Below are 15,327 nucleotides of genomic sequence, written 5' to 3'. Positions count from 1 at the left end.
ATGAAGCACCACTTCTGGCCTGTCTTGGTACCTGGGGCTAAGCCCGAAGCATTTCCGCCCCCATGCCAGTGCTTGCGAGCATCAAGAGATTCAAGCCGGGACATTGGTTTGAAGCTGAAGAGTACTTATCAGGTCCTAAGAGAGTGCTCCAAACCTGAACTTGAAAGTTGAGATTCAAGGTGTGGAGAAAATGCAAGGTTGCGACGTAGGACACCAAAAAGTGCAAACAACTTCTGTGCATCCCGACATCATGGTTACTCAGTGCACCAGCTCGCTGGCAGCGTCATCTTCATTTTCATAATTTTGGCCAACTATTTGCTGTGCGCCTGAAATGGGACTTTGGCAAGTCCGAGACTCCTGAATATAAACAGGGCAGGGCTGCATGATGGAAGATGCTGATTGGCGATGATCATCCCTGCAATCGCTCAATCTCCCACAACGTGCTGCTTTGGTGCAAAGGCTACCGACTGGTATTGTCGCAGTTCATCCCTGGCAGAAGATGTCTGTGCCACAAAGTCTTGATTATCTGTGCGGTGTGGCCAGACGAATGTCGATGTTGCTGTTCCTAGGCTCATAGAAGCATGGTAGGACTATACTTCACCGTCCATCAGCGAAGATATCCAGATGGGTGTTCGTTGAAGATATGAGCAAATACTACATGACATACCGTGCACATGGCGAAAGGGCTTTGGCAGCATTTACGCGTCGTCCATTCATCTCAGCCACTGCTCTGCTCGGGTTGTTCTGTACAATTTTATGGTATCAAAAACCATTCAGCACCCTGCGTAATCAGGATCGGCGCTCTGGATTTGATGGCCAGTGGCACTCAGCAAGAGACAAGAACAATTTGATGCTCGACGATAGTCAATGTACTGTTGCTTTTCCAAGATTGTTTGAAGAGGTTTCGAGGGCAGTGGAGGGTCGGAAACTCAGTCATATCACCAGCGAAGAACTCGACGAAATTGAGCCCAAAAATGGCTATGTCAGGGCCATGATTTACGATCAAGGACTTTATGTGATTCAAAAACAGGGCGCGATATATTCCCGAGAGCTGAGCACTCTTCACGCCATCTACCGCGCGATACTCACCTCGCCGCTTCCTCTGCCGAACATTGAGTTTGTATTCAACACAGACGACATAGTCTTCGAACCTCAACCGCTCTGGGCTTACGCTCGAAAAGCAGAACATAACCATCTCTGGCTAATGCCGGATTTTGGTTTCTTCTCCTGGCCTGAAACACTGGCAGGCTCTATGCGCGAAGTTCAGCTGAAGGCTGTAGAAGAGGAAGACATAAGGCAACATCCGTGGCACAATAAGATCGAAAAGGTCTTGTGGCGAGGCGCAACCATGGGCCTTGCACTAAGAGATCGTCTGCTGTCGGTCACAACTGGGAAAGAGTGGGCGGATGTTGTGGCCTTGGACTGGCACGACAAGGACAGCATGCAACATGACCTCAAAAGTATGCCCGAGCACTGCGACTACAAGTATCTCGTTCACACAGAAGGCAACTCGTACTCTGGCCGCCTAAAGTATCTGCAAGCCTGTCAATCCGTTGTCATCGCACACAAGATGGACTGGATTCAGCATTACTTTCCGTTATTGGAAGCCACTCGTGGGCCCAACCAGAACTACATTGAGGTTGATCGTGATTTTGACGAGCTCGAATCCACGGTCGATCGTCTACGTAGAAACGACAAAGAGGCTCGGAAAATTGCCACGAATTCAGTGAGAACATTTCGAGAACGGTATCTAACAGCCGCTGCGGAGGCTTGCTACTGGAGACGCCTCATTCGTGGTTGGGCCGAAGTCAGCTTCGAACCAGAATTCTACAAGCTTGTCAATGGCACGAAACAGTGGAGGGGTCTGCCCTTCGAGAGCTTTGCTCTTGAAAGACGACTTGAATGGGACCCTTACTGAAAGATCTGCTAATTTGAGGGTTTTCAGTTTTTGTGATCCAGGGGATCGAAACGCCTGATGTAGGCCAAGCAATTCTTTCCAACCACCACCTGCCCACGGCATCACCTTGCTGTCGCCATAGCTAAGGTTTGAGAAAGCCTGGTTGACAGCCAGTTGAACTATAAGAGCGTCGCGCGCTGATAGGGCTAGGATTCCAAGGTCGTGGTCATCGAGTATCACAGCCTGGATCGTGTTGGACCAGCAAGCGAATATTGAAAGCTGGTTCAACAGAGCCGTAGAGTCATTAGCATTCTGATCAGCGCTTATGAGATCAATCCAGCAATACATGCCCGGAGCAAGCGCAGCTATGTCGGGATGAGCCACCGCTACGAAGAGCATGTGACATGGAGGTGAAATATGAACAATTCTCGTCTTAGTGCTAATGAGCAAAATGGTGTTCTGAAACCAAGGTCGAGACCTTGGACAATTGGGGGAGTACTGGGAACTCGATATGTAGAGCAGGAGAAAGGATAAATGTAGGCATGACAAAAATAAATACATCACGGTACCATCCATATGAAGAATGTGCTTAACTTGGTCTGGTTTGCTAGCAGGGCTGCTATTCTGACTCAAAACGAGAAGACCGTCCTTTAATGGACGAAATATAGCACAGATCTTCTCACAGCTTCGAAGAGTCAGGGTAATTGTAAGGACATAGACTATTAGGGTCGTTTGAGTACAAGAATCGGCACAAAATATTGTTTGATTCTTGCCATGCCTGGCACAATCTTCACACCGTCCACGTTTTAGACGACTTGAGCAACAGTAGCTAGCGCAAACAACTGGGAAATGCAGAATTGTTTCTCTCTCGAAACCGAAAGTTTGTCTGCCAAAGGCATGGATTCGCATGTGAGAGAGAGACTAGGATCGTATAGTGAGAAATCCGTATAATGTCAACTCTGAATTTCGACGCCTGGAAAATGGCTATATGCATTGTATACCCCTGCTTTTGTCTGAATATCGATGTGACCTTCGGACCGTCTATGAGTACAAACAAATCATCTCAGCACCACTTGCGCTAGATCAAATCCACCTCCTGCCAGACTCCCAAGCACCAGGATGTACCGCCTAGTGTTCATGGGATGCCTCGCCGTGGTAACCAACAAGCTTAAATCTTCCGATCATTTCGCCAACAGTAAAAAATCCAAGTACTTGGGCTAGTATGATTGCGTAATCGGTCAAGTGGGTGCTGTTGGTGTTTCGTGCTTGATGTAGCATTTGCTGTCCAGATCCTTCAGGGATCGCACTGGTGATAGATCTTGGGTTTCGCAGGACGTTCGTCACAGGTTGGAAGAAGGACTGAAAAGTAGAGATCGAGCTAGCAAACGTTAAGACGATCCAGATACTCGAGCAAGGTCAACTTACGGAGGAGTCATTTTCTGGTGCTGTACCATCAGTCTGGCCAATTCGAGGCCAACTCTAGTGTAGTGAATCGTGGGTGGTATTAATGCTAGTTCCAATCAGTCCAGGTCTTTCCAACGACAAAAACGACGCGCCATACATTCGACAAACTTGATCGCCCTGCCTGTCCGGCCACCAATTCTATTCAACGCAGCGCTTGCGGATGAGGCAGCATTTGAGATGGAAGACCCTGCGGAGCTCTGGACTCTGGTAAGTCCCTCCGAAGCCTTCGATACAGACGCTTGAGCAGAATCTTTTGCAGAGGAAGCGGCCTCGCTAGCCTTTTCAGCAGTCGAGGCCTGTCGAAATTGTGGCCGTCGCAGGAGGTTTCGACTGTGTCTGATAAGAGCGCGTGAGCTAGACATGCTTGCGAGGGTGGACGACGGTTTGGATAGTGACAAGAGATGTCGTCGGGTAGGTGAACAGTACCCGCAGCTTGACTATACGGTTGGAGGTGTTGGAATGAAATCTGCCCGATTGTGGTGTAAGCTGTCTCAGCAACAAGTTGAGCTTCGCAAAAGCTCGGGGATCCACGCCCGAACTCCTATTGGATACTTTGCGGCAATCTCTTCGAAGCTGCACATTCAATGAGGCTCTACAAAAAAACAATCCAAGACGATCTTGTCTGGTTGCTATGATTGACTATTCTCGTGTCTTCCGCTACGCTCATGGATCTGAGTCAAAGCGTAGAACGCGTGGTGGACTATCTTCTAGGCTCATAAGGGGATTTTGCGGCACCGGTCAACTACAAGCAGCAAACCACACGACATCCTAATCTGCTACTATGTCCATTGTATGGGTGCTGTACTTACCTTTACCTTCGACTCGAATAGATGCGTCGATGGCTCAAAAGCAAAATCGTTTCAAACTTCCAACGGATACCAGGAATGTGTGAGGTGAAACGACTGGTATCGAACTACTCTCAGTCCGCCTTCCGCGCGATGGGCCCCGTCGCCCCCTGCCTAAGTCTTCAGATTTTGCACCTACTAATATTCACATGACTGCAGGTCGTGTTATTCACCCACGTCTTCTTTCATGAGTCTTTGCATGTCTACCAGTCCTTAGGCGTTGTGCTTGCTGTTTGTCATTCGCGTACTTGCTTCGGCGTTCTTGTTGCTTCTTTGTTGTTTCTGACACAGGTCGCGGTTACTGACTGACTGCCAGGCTGCCACACCAGCCTGTCAACTTTTCGCATCAATCAATGCCTCAATCCCCACGCTGTTCTTTTTGAAGCGAGGAAATATGCCTCGTCATTTCTGTTGTCAATTTTGTCGGTTTTGGCACCACTGAAGGATGACCTCGAGCAATGCAAAGGCGCACAGGCGTAGTCTGAAGGAGTGCCTCAAGGCCATTCTTCCCCGTCGCCAGGACAACCATAATCACCTGACCCCTACGACTGAAGCTAAAGACGGTCCATCGCCTTTGCTCTTACCTACCTTTGGCAGTCTCTCAACTCTTCCTGATTTCAATTCGACCAAACTCGATATTGATGGCTATAGCGTCTCGGGTTTAGAGGATGACGACAGTGCTTCAAACAGAAACCAGACACCAAGGGCCTTTAGGCGTATTGTTCTTGCCAGCAGATCCAACTTGAGCCTCAATCAATCTGTTACTCAGGAAGCCTACCAGTATCAAATCGGTCTTGCGAGCTTGGCACAAAGATGCAGTACTGTGAAAGATCAACGTCTAGACCATGACACTGAACAGCACTCTCCAAATGCCACCAATATTCGGAGCACCCGATCTGTTGTTCTTGCGCCACCAAAGGCAGGCGGTGTTCTGCCTAACTCATTGAACTTACTGTCACCACTAAGCCAGCTTGCTCATGCGTGCAATGTGCCAAGCATCTATCGCCAGGGAACAAGCTTACAAGCAAGTCTTGCGACCTTACCGTCAGGTATAAGAAGCGCTTCGACGTTGAGGTTGCAACGGTCGACGCAGGACTTGCGTTCCGATACACAGCAATACGCAGACTCTCCTCGACAAGAAGTTGCAACCGATCTGTGTATTGACGGATACCTGCCTGTGAAGCACCCAGGGCAGCACGATCCGCGAGACTGTCCCAGTGTCAACAGACCTGTCAAAATTCCTGATGTTGTCTCCAGATCACGCCGATCCGTTGAGGAGTCAAGCGAGATGCCTTCCACCTTATCAAGCATCAACCACTTCTCATCATTCTGTGTCTTAGACGCGGCGACCCCAGGATGCCCGATCACAGCAATATCGGCGGATCTACGAGAAGTGCTTGATATTGGAGAGCCGTTCTGTCTGACCAACGCAGCCATGGGTGAAATTGATATGGATACGATCGCAGGACAGGACCCGGAGGGCAACATCGTAGTTCATCTTGTTGTCTACAACCCCTTGGTCAATCCAAGTAGTGGCCGTAGCCGATTTATACTGGCGGCTCTGCTAGATATCACCCCTCTAATGACTGACAGCAGTCCGGTACCGGATTTGGAAACCATATCCGAGGAGTCAATGGTCGATGAGATATTGTCGACACCACCTCCACTACTAAGAAGAAGTCACGAACCAACGTTGCCTCAGCACAGCTTGTCCTCTGGAGACTTGTTAGAGGGATATTGTTCAGCGGATGAGCTTGCGCATATCTTCAGGCCTTCAAAAGACGATATCTGGCTCGACATTGCTGTTGAGGAGACGCGAAGATCTGTCAAATCTGTTCCTGGTACGCCAGAATTCGAAAGCAGTGCATTGCATTCAGGTGACGACATTCTTGATCAGTTTCTCGTCAGCTTGCGGGGGCTGTATTTCGAGTTTTTCCTGCTAGGCAAGTCGCCTTTGGACGAATCTTCATACGAAATATGCAACGTTTCACCCGCAGTATTCGAGCGCCGTGAGTATATTGAAGGGCATCTTACACAGACCGCACCATTGGACAGGGCGTATCTGGAGAAAAACTTAACTCAAGCAAACAACTTCAATATGGCAGTTCGCTGGGGTAGAGAAGGCATCCTCAAGCAGCTCTACTGCATTCCACTATTTGGGCGAAGTAACGTCACCTGGGTATGCTTTTTGGTAGACGTCGAGCTTGCGCGATCCTTGGATCTCGACTAGTTTTCAACAGGCTCACGTCGTGCTGTAGTAGCATCGCTTCGGACAAAGCACATCGTTCTTACCTTCGCGCCGATTGTGGTGCCAGTACACAAGCTAAATCGAATGCGGAAGGTGCGGCGGTTATCTTGAAAGTCCCAAGAAGAGTAGTGCTCCGAGGTGCATAGGAATGGCCACCAGTCCGCCGTTCGCTTGCACGATACGACCGCAGTGTAAAAGCAACAATTGGTCCGAACGAGAGAGCTCTGGCTTACAGACACTTCAATACAACTTGCTCTCGCGACAGAACTCCAGCCAAATGTCGCTCTCGTTCACGCACCGCTTACGAAGGATAGCTCATGTAGAGCATGGTCGTTGTTTTTGCTTGAAGATGGCCTGCTGCTCTTGCACTTGAAAAACACCGTGAATCTAGTAGGGCCGAGGAATTCCAGGCTACTTCCAGGCTTGGAGTGGCGGAATCCAGGCTTGTCGCAAGCAATTCCTTTGACCTATGACGGCAATGGAATAGTATGGAGACACGCTAGAACAATACAACCTTGGCCTTGAAAGTGTTACCACAGCTGTAAGAGGTTAGTTGCTCACATTTAGCCGCTTGTTGGTCATCGGCACTTTGCCTTCACCAGACGAAGGCTGAGCGTTTCCGGCACATTGGCAAATAGGAACGCCTGAAGAGGATAATTATTTGCGTACCCGTCGCGACTGGCTCCATTTCGTTGGCGAAGACATTGTTGGTGGACCATCTGCACAAAGCCATCTCAACACTCAAGGTTGCGTTATCCGATCAAGAGCCATGCCTGTCACGAAACTTGTCTCATAGTCACGGTACTTGCAACGTCCCATCCTTCGGGAATTCAGGCGCTGTCACCCATGTTTCCTACATGGTTGTCTAGCGAAGCCACGTTTATAGTGCCAGATCCATTCTTCTTAGAAAGTTCTGTTCTATGGTTCATATCATATACCGTCCTATCCGAAGCACTTGAGTCGATATCTTCTCCTCTACTGCTATCAACGTCAACAAATTGCCATAAAGTGACCTGTATATTACTCTGCACACGTTCGTGTTGAAGGAGATTCATCCGATAAAATGTTCAACGAAAACTTCTCATTCGCGAGTCATGCCGCGGAGCCACTGTCGACCAGTACCGATATTTCTCCATACAATTCTCGAAGCTCTTCACCACATCACATAGGTGTTCCAGTTGAAGTTCGACATACGAGGTCATATCGAGACACACGATACGACACTTATCGACCCCGGCATCCATCAATTACTGCCTTGACCGCACAGCTTGAATCACATGCTTTGGCAGAGCGAAAGCTATCATATACATCCGACTTTCAGGACGAACTATCTCCGTCTGAAATTCGGTCCGCAGTAGACCAGGACGAAGGGTATTATGAAGGACCAGAAACTCCTAATACGGTTGCATCAGACGATTTTGACCCAACATTATATGATCTCAGCATGTCTGACTTCAGCATGACTTCGTCACCCAGACCATCCCTCTCGCTAGAAGCCCAAGCATATTCGTCTCATAGTGTTCGGAGGCGACAGCGACAAGCACTTATCAGACTACAATGTCTAGCACACAGAACACCAGACCTAGCTATGCTCATTGAGGAATGTCACCCAAGCTCACTGCCAATGCCGAGTGAAGTGACACCAAGATCGGGAAGCACCTGTTCTATCTCGGCTGGACGTGTCGAAAAGGAGAGGAGGCGCAGCAGTGCAGTGGTCAAGAAATCACCGCGAATGAGGAAGCAAAGGTCTTGATGCACAGGATCAATGTTGGAGGTCTGGATTGGCGGCTCGGCTGATTTTGGAAAGATTCGGGCTGGCTGAAGACGAACCTCTTCTTGTGGCTTTTGTTAAAATATGATACCCTCGATAGCGTTTGATTGAACCGCAAAAAGGACAATAATGGACTAAGTGGACCCTAACTATTCTTGCATTTGAGTCTACTCGTTCATGCAAGCTGTCATTGTTGTCTTGATACACTTCGTACTAGAACCCAGTAACGTCTCATCAGATTGACGAACTCTTCGGACTTGAATGCCGAACCTAAGTCCTACAGATGAGTTTGGTTCAGCCCAGGCAACCAGGAGTCGTCCGCGAGATTGTCAAGGTCAAACCTCTGAACGCATTCACGACATCCTCACTGCTACCAAGAAACTAACGATTACAGCTGAATACAGATCGCAGGCTGTATGCTTCTTCTCCCGTTTCCCCACGTGCTGTTCAGGATGATCTCGAGATCGGAAGAGCTTGCCTACCTCGTGGGACTGACCAATGACACTTCCGGCCGCCACGCACGTTCATGCAAGCCACGAGGAGTTCGTCACAGTTCAGACCGGGCCTAGATCCCCACGAAATCTCCTTCCCGGTTAGGCCCGAAGAGCTGTTCCAGGACATCGGAGAGAGCAGCCTCTGGCTCATCAAGCCACAGCGGAAGGAGTTCCTTTCGGAAACTATCCAGAAGAGCAATTTCATTGTGCATGATGGACACTCAGCTAGATATGCATGTCGTGAACCTGTATGACGACATAAGGAGCTTGATAGTTGAACCAATGAAGCATAGCCTCGAGCATGTCTTGTCGAGCATGAAGCATCAGTTATTGCTCGAGATAATACAGTTAAGAGGATCGAGCAAGGTGGTCATTCGTATTGCCCATTCGAGTCTCATCGTCTGAACAGACTATTTCGAGGTTGGCAAGGTTGTCGCAAGCAAGCCCTAATTTTGGAACTTACCTCATTGATAGCGCTGGCTAGTGCCTACCAACGCTCTGCGGTAACGAACGGGAACATGCCGTACGAACCACTTGAATCCTTGTCGTGCCGCAGGTCTAGGCATCAGGCATGGCTCACTCGACCCGTACCAGTTGTTGGAAGTTGGTCGGTTAGTCTTGCTGTCTTTCGCACTGTATGATATTGCCGGCGGCAGACTGCCTGCAACTGGCGTGGTGCTCACCCGTGCCGACGGTGAGCATCGAGCTTGCCTACTACTGGTACTACTCGAGCAGGAGGCTGAGCCTGCCAAGCCTACGTTGCTCGAAAAGCCGAAGTTGAACCATAGAGGTGTCCACCATGAGCTGTTCCAAGGCTTGGCGTCTTGTGCGCAGTCATCAAATCGCGAAACTGAGTCCTTTAACCTGGCTGCAGTGCTTTGATTTCTTGACATCGTCGCTCCTCCAATCGCCGCGTTCTTTGCTACACGCGCTCGAAGCTCCAACGGTTCTCAATCCTCTGTTGAGCTCAGCCCACCTTGCAAATGAGAAATTCGGAGTAATCTTCACCCTGTCCGCAAGGACATCCACCTCATGTTCTCTTCGAGGGCAGAGCCCGGAACTATGCGCAAGCGTCCGCCGTGTAAACGGTCGTGGCTGGCATCAGAAATTCAGCACGCTTCTACGGAAGTGGTTATGCTATGGGAGAGCCTGCACGAGGATTGCATATGCTTGGCTTGCCAGGTGTGATGCTTTAGTGCAATCGTGGCGGAGTTGCAGTTCATCTGCGACTTAATTCGATTCTGATTACTCTGAAGGAGCGACGACCGTCCTCTTTTTTTTTCAGGTCAGTACATGCTGTTAAACTGAGGAGGACAAAGATGTGGCTGACTGTGGCCCACCCCCATGCGTAGTATCAATCAGACTGTTGTTGCTTCGCCTCGCTTGACCCGAGCGTCATACCGGAAACGGCTGTGCGGACATAAAGAGATGAGATACAAGCATCAAATGACACATTTCATTGCATCAAGCTGTCTGACGAGCCTGCACACGCAAAAACGACGATTGTGATGTCCTGCTGATGCTTTAGAGCTCACTGCTTCCTTGTTGCTCCGATTTAGCGGCGAATTGTTTGAACGTGTCCAGATCGACTTTCCTCAACGCACTGTCCTCTGTCGCGTCCAAATCCACCTTGGGTACTCCGTTCATACCAATCCTTCCATCTTTATAAGCCGAGAAAGCCTCCAACCATCGAGAAGTGCAGAGACACCACTTGCAACCCTCTTTCAATCCCACCACGCGAAGGTCGTTGCCCTGCGACGCTGAATAGTCAAGAAATTCCTCTGTCACAACACCTGCCACAGCATGGTTCCCAAAGTCTGCGGCTCCAGTGCGGCAATATCCATCTCGATAATAGCCAGTCATAGGTTGCTTAGAGAAAAGCCGTAGTGGCTGCTTGAATACTGCTTCTGTTAGCGAAGAACAGATTAGAAGCAACGAAGAGGGTGCACAGACCATTGAGTGGATTATTCGACATACTGTCTTGTATCTCAGCGTTGATTTGTGATGAAAAGAGCAGCACAAAGAAGTATAATATTGCTGAGAGCCTCATGATGAACACGATGAGGAGCAATTCAGACGCTTGAGGAGGAGTATGATTCGCAGTTATGTTCTCCCCAACTCTGACGTCACCACATATTGCTTGCTTATCATACAATACACACAAAATGTCCGTGCATTACCACGAGAGCTCATCGGAATTTTGTCTTGAACGAGTCGCTCTTTGCCATTGTCTCAAGATGAGCACCTCGATAACTAGTCCGACCAACTCCTCGATAATCTCAATCATTACACATGCAGAATGTGGCTACCACCAGTTGAGCTGTTGGAAAGTCACAAAGAAAACACTTGCTTGTGTGAAGAGTTGGCGGTCTCGATATTCATAACTAAGCAAGCAGGTCTGTCGTGGTACAATTTGACTCAATTGGATTCGCGCAACTTTCGCATTCTCTTGCTCTAGCCCTACACCTCGAAATGTTCACACTATACTTTCCGCCAATTTCCAATGTCGTGATCTTGTACGTTTTCCACTAATACAAACAGTTCAGCCCAAGTCCAGTCGACTTTGTTTAACCCAAAGTCAAAAATGCTACAACCACACTCTTCTGGTTCACATTCATATGTCGCGCAGTTGCAAACAACGATGTCTCAATTGCTTCATTCTCTGAGTGGCGCATTAATGTCTGCCACCTCGCTTATGGGCAATGGGCCAACACAACAAAGACCAGTGTGTTAGTCAAATTTGGAACAAAGACGTTCTAGTGCTGTTAGATTTCAAGCTGTCTGATTGAAGAGTGCTGCTAGCTGCAAGCGTCTTGTTCTCGATTTTCAACTTCCTCTCTATTCTTCAAGATGGCAGACGCTCCCCCTGGCCTCATTGTTGTGAACATCATCTCGGTATCGCTCATTCTAATTACTGTTACTGTCCAATCGCTTCCGTTTCTGCTTTCGATGGATACTTCGGAAAAAGTGTTTGGAGCATGCGTACTAGGAGTATTGTCACTACCTCTGCTCGTGAGAATTGAAAAATATATTCGACAAAGACGACACTCTTCAAAAAGGCAACCAAAGTATCGGAAGCCTAGCACAGTTCGATTCGCTGACGAGAATGAGACGACGACAACAAAGTCGTTCTCGAAAATGTCGCGACGGAGCAGCGATTTTGGGCGCAGATTCCTTCTAAGTCCCAAGACAGATGCTTTTCCTCGACTATTCGCAAAAGGACCCGGCCCTGTGTCCCGTCGATCGCATACGCCTCCGGAAGTGTCAAGTAGTCGTAGCCACAGGGGACTCACTCCTCCTTCGTTTAGAGGTGACAACAGGCTCACATTGACACAGACACGACAACTAGCCGCACAACGCATCTCGAGTGACGATCCCGACCAGCTTTACCATGCACTTCGCATCATCTGCCAGAGAGACGACATTAGCGCAGAGCTACTTGCCCAGGCTGCATCGATATTGCCCGACTATCCTGTCATTGACTGGACCGAGTACCTCTGGATGCGAGAAGCTGACAGATGGTATGAGACGTTGACTGCTCGCTCTACTATCAGCCGTCGTTCGCTCACCTCTGACGGCCTGGCTCGTCTTGCCGCACGGCATCCCGGATGTCCTAATATTGATTGGTTCAAGTATCTCAACCTTCGATATCGACGAGAAATCAAAACACAGACCAGGCTAAATTCCAACAATGATGCTCATAGTCCGCCTCTTCCACAAGCTCCTCCACGTCCTGCAAATGGGTTGCCAATGAATGAGACTTCGTCGAAGCCTGCTCGTGCCAGACCAAAGGTTCAATTCAGCCAGCCAGATGTGCCGCTTCAGACTAGAGTTCAAGAGACAAAGCGTTGTGCCAGGGACGTCGATCAAGCATCAACCGAACCTAAACGTAGAAAAGGTACAGACGGAAAGACTTATCCTGCGCAGTATGCGTCCTCTCTAGTTAAAGTGCCTGCGCTTGGGTTGCCAATAGTCACTCAGTGCGTGGTTGATGAAAGGGATTTCGACGTTATACCCATAAGGGGCGAATGGATGGCGTTCGATGAACCAATTCCGAAAGAAGTTGTGAGCATCGATGTGGTCATGTCCGGTGCGCTCAACCCTCTTGACAAGACGGCGCTTGAGATGGGCACCAGAAGGCAGCGATTTATAGAACAAGACGACACTGTCCAGCAGGATCAACACGGAGCGGAAAGTCTGACAGATCCTGCCGTAATGCCGTATCGACTGGTAAAAGTGAAAGAAGTCTTCAAAACGGTCCACTTCTTTAATCTCGAACAGGCACGTCGCCTCCTGGTCGACCACTACCCTGGCCTTGATCAGGATGCAAGGAACTACCACACAACGAAAGAGGCATTGTGCACGATATACCGAAGTGCAGAAGCAAGAAAAGCGAAACTCACCGAATACACGACCCAGAAAAGAGCCTCATCCAAAACTCTGGCTGAGCGCGCAGCTATCGCACAAGAAGAAGCATCACTCCAAGAACAGGCTGACCGGCTTACTTTACAGCAACTGGTTCAATACGGCGGCATCTTCACGGAGAAAACCTATGTCGCTAATCATCCTGACGAGAAGGAGAAGTTATGCCTGCCTTGTCTTGTCCACTATCCGGAAGATTTGTTACCATTACGTTTATGTGAGAGGGGGATATCGTCTGAGGAGGTAGAATATTGGATGGACGTGTATAAACACGGAAAGAATTTCTGGGATCAGCACGGCGGTCATGATGAGCTATATAAAGAATATGGACTGCTTGAGAATTGGGGGTTTGAGTCTGAAACATCTAATGCTTCTGAGCAGTGGCAATGACCTTGATATATAGAGACGCTACTTGTGTAAATAGCTCAATCGGAAGACGTCTTGCAGGTCTTGCAATGTAGTGCATAGTGGTATTTAATGGTGCTGGTATTTGTTTCTCTGGCTCAGTTGTTCTCATTCAGGCTAGCTTATTTTTCGGCCTTGGCAAATCGAGTCTAGTGGCATGCGGCAAAGCTGCAGCTCCAAAATTCTTGAGCCAAAAAAGTTCGTAATCGAGTTGTTAAGCAAGAATATCGACACATTATTTCATACTACCGAGTACCAACTTCATCGTTACCTGTCTGCGAAAAAGACAACACAAGCATCGGACACGAGGGCCAATTTTTACGACCTACAGAAGAAGATGCCGCCACCATTTAGAGGCGGACGAGGTGGAGGTGACAGAGGTGGACGAGGAGGATTTGGCGACCGAGGAGGGCGAGGTGGATTTGGTGACAGAGGTGGCCGTGGTGGTGGAAGAGGTACTTCAGTCGTATTTGGCGGGTTTGCTCAAGACTAACAATCATTCAGGTGGTTCCTTTGGAGGTAGAGGCGCACCAAGAGGTGGTGGTGGAAGAGGCGCACCACGAGGCCGCGGTGGAGATCGTGGTGGACGAGGTGGTAGAGGAGGCGCCAAACCAGGTATCAGAGGTGGTGCCAAAGTCGTCATCGTACGTCGCTCCAAGAAGCGCAAAACTCTCCCAAAATGCGTGCACAATACTCAGAGTCTTAAGCACTGACACAACCACTCACAGGAACCCCACAGACATCCCGGCGTCTTCGTCGCCCGCGGCGGCAAAGAAGACCTCCTCGTAACCAAGAACCTCACCCCTGGCGAATCCGTCTACGACGAAAAGAGAATCAGCGTCGACTCCCCCCCAACACCCGGCACAGACGGCGAAACTCCCGCAGCCACAAAGACCGAATACAGAGTCTGGAACCCCTTCCGATCGAAGCTCGCAGCCGGTATCCTCGGTGGTCTCGACGACATCTACATCAAACCCGGCGCGAGCGTGCTGTACCTCGGAGCAGCAAGCGGAACATCCGTCTCGCACGTCGCGGATATCGTGGGCCCAACTGGACGAGTTTATGCCGTCGAGTTCTCGCACCGCTCTGGAAGAGATTTGATTACTATGGCGACGCACAGAACGAACGTCATTCCGATCATTGAGGATGCGAGACACCCGTTGCGGTATAGGATGTTGGTTGGCATGGTTGATGTGGTGTTTGCGGATGTGGCGCAGCCTGATCAGGCGCGTATCGTGGGGTTGAATGCGCATTTGTTCTTGAAGGTTGATGGTGGTGTGTTGGTGTCTATCAAGGCTAATTGTATCGATTCGACGGCTAAGCCTGAGGTTGTGTTTGCCAATGAGGTGAAGAAGATGAGGGAGGAGAGGATTAAGCCGAAGGAACAGCTTACTCTGGGTAAGATGAAAAGCTCCCTTCAAGTATCAATTTTGTTTGCTAACGATTGACTATAGAACCCTTCGAGAGAGATCACTGCATCGTTGCTGGTAAATACCAGCGAGCACAGCAGTAGATGTACATTTACAAAGCGGGTCACGTCGAAATGTCATCTTTGGGTACATGGAGGGCAACGGTGTTAAGGTGTACTGAGGACTGTTCCTGTTTACTGGCTGGCTTGGCAGATTCACCATTGTGAAATGCTACCATGCTAAGAGAGAATGAATCTGTGTATGTGTACATTCCAAAATGCCTGAACAACGTGTTTTCAGACTGCTTGTATCTATGTTATACAATCTTGCTATAAAGACAAATTCTTGCGATACGTAGAAGCCAGAGTAAAT

At 49.2% G+C, this 15,327-nt stretch overlaps 6 protein-coding genes across 6 annotated transcripts; 4 read left to right on the top strand and 2 right to left on the bottom strand.

The window, feature by feature from the left end:
- Positions 1 to 643: 643 nt before the first annotated feature.
- Positions 644 to 1,918, top strand: LTR64_006140 (uncharacterized protein; the record flags this gene model as incomplete). Its single annotated transcript, XM_064900475.1, has 1 exon — positions 644 to 1,918. The coding sequence occupies one exon, from the start codon at positions 644 to 646 to the stop codon at positions 1,916 to 1,918; it is 1,275 nt and encodes a 424-aa protein (XP_064753787.1).
- Positions 1,919 to 3,025: 1,107 nt separating this feature from the next.
- On the bottom strand, positions 3,026 to 3,723 carry ATP20 (ATP synthase subunit G atp20; the record flags this gene model as incomplete). Its single annotated transcript, XM_064900474.1, has 3 exons — positions 3,026 to 3,275; positions 3,323 to 3,407; positions 3,459 to 3,723. The coding sequence occupies 3 exons, from the start codon at positions 3,721 to 3,723 to the stop codon at positions 3,026 to 3,028; spliced, it is 600 nt and encodes a 199-aa protein (XP_064753786.1).
- A 928-nt stretch (positions 3,724 to 4,651) lies between these two features.
- LTR64_006138 (uncharacterized protein) lies at positions 4,652 to 6,436 on the top strand (the record flags this gene model as incomplete). Its single annotated transcript, XM_064900473.1, has 1 exon — positions 4,652 to 6,436. One exon carries the CDS (start codon positions 4,652 to 4,654, stop codon positions 6,434 to 6,436), a length of 1,785 nt encoding a protein of 594 aa, XP_064753785.1.
- Positions 6,437 to 10,243: 3,807 nt separating this feature from the next.
- On the bottom strand, positions 10,244 to 10,769 carry LTR64_006137 (uncharacterized protein; the record flags this gene model as incomplete). The annotated part of the gene is made up of 2 exons (XM_064900472.1): positions 10,244 to 10,626; positions 10,697 to 10,769. The coding sequence occupies 2 exons, from the start codon at positions 10,767 to 10,769 to the stop codon at positions 10,244 to 10,246; spliced, it is 456 nt and encodes a 151-aa protein (XP_064753784.1).
- A 1,088-nt stretch (positions 10,770 to 11,857) lies between these two features.
- On the top strand, positions 11,858 to 13,531 carry LTR64_006136 (uncharacterized protein; the record flags this gene model as incomplete). The annotated part of the gene is made up of 2 exons (XM_064900471.1): positions 11,858 to 12,617; positions 12,663 to 13,531. The coding sequence occupies 2 exons, from the start codon at positions 11,858 to 11,860 to the stop codon at positions 13,529 to 13,531; spliced, it is 1,629 nt and encodes a 542-aa protein (XP_064753783.1).
- A 352-nt stretch (positions 13,532 to 13,883) lies between these two features.
- NOP1 (Small subunit processome complex component) lies at positions 13,884 to 15,059 on the top strand (the record flags this gene model as incomplete). The annotated part of the gene is made up of 4 exons (XM_064900470.1): positions 13,884 to 14,001; positions 14,051 to 14,190; positions 14,275 to 14,944; positions 15,001 to 15,059. The coding sequence occupies 4 exons, from the start codon at positions 13,884 to 13,886 to the stop codon at positions 15,057 to 15,059; spliced, it is 987 nt and encodes a 328-aa protein (XP_064753782.1).
- Positions 15,060 to 15,327: the final 268 nt, after the last annotated feature.

This window comes from Lithohypha guttulata (genome assembly GCF_036872675.1).
Source record: "Lithohypha guttulata strain CCFEE 5908 chromosome Unknown scaffold_4, whole genome shotgun sequence".
Lineage (NCBI taxonomy): Eukaryota > Fungi > Ascomycota > Eurotiomycetes > Chaetothyriales > Trichomeriaceae > Lithohypha > Lithohypha guttulata.
The sequence above is the reverse complement of the archived record's forward strand: the minus strand, read 5'-3'. Positions and strand labels throughout refer to the sequence as shown.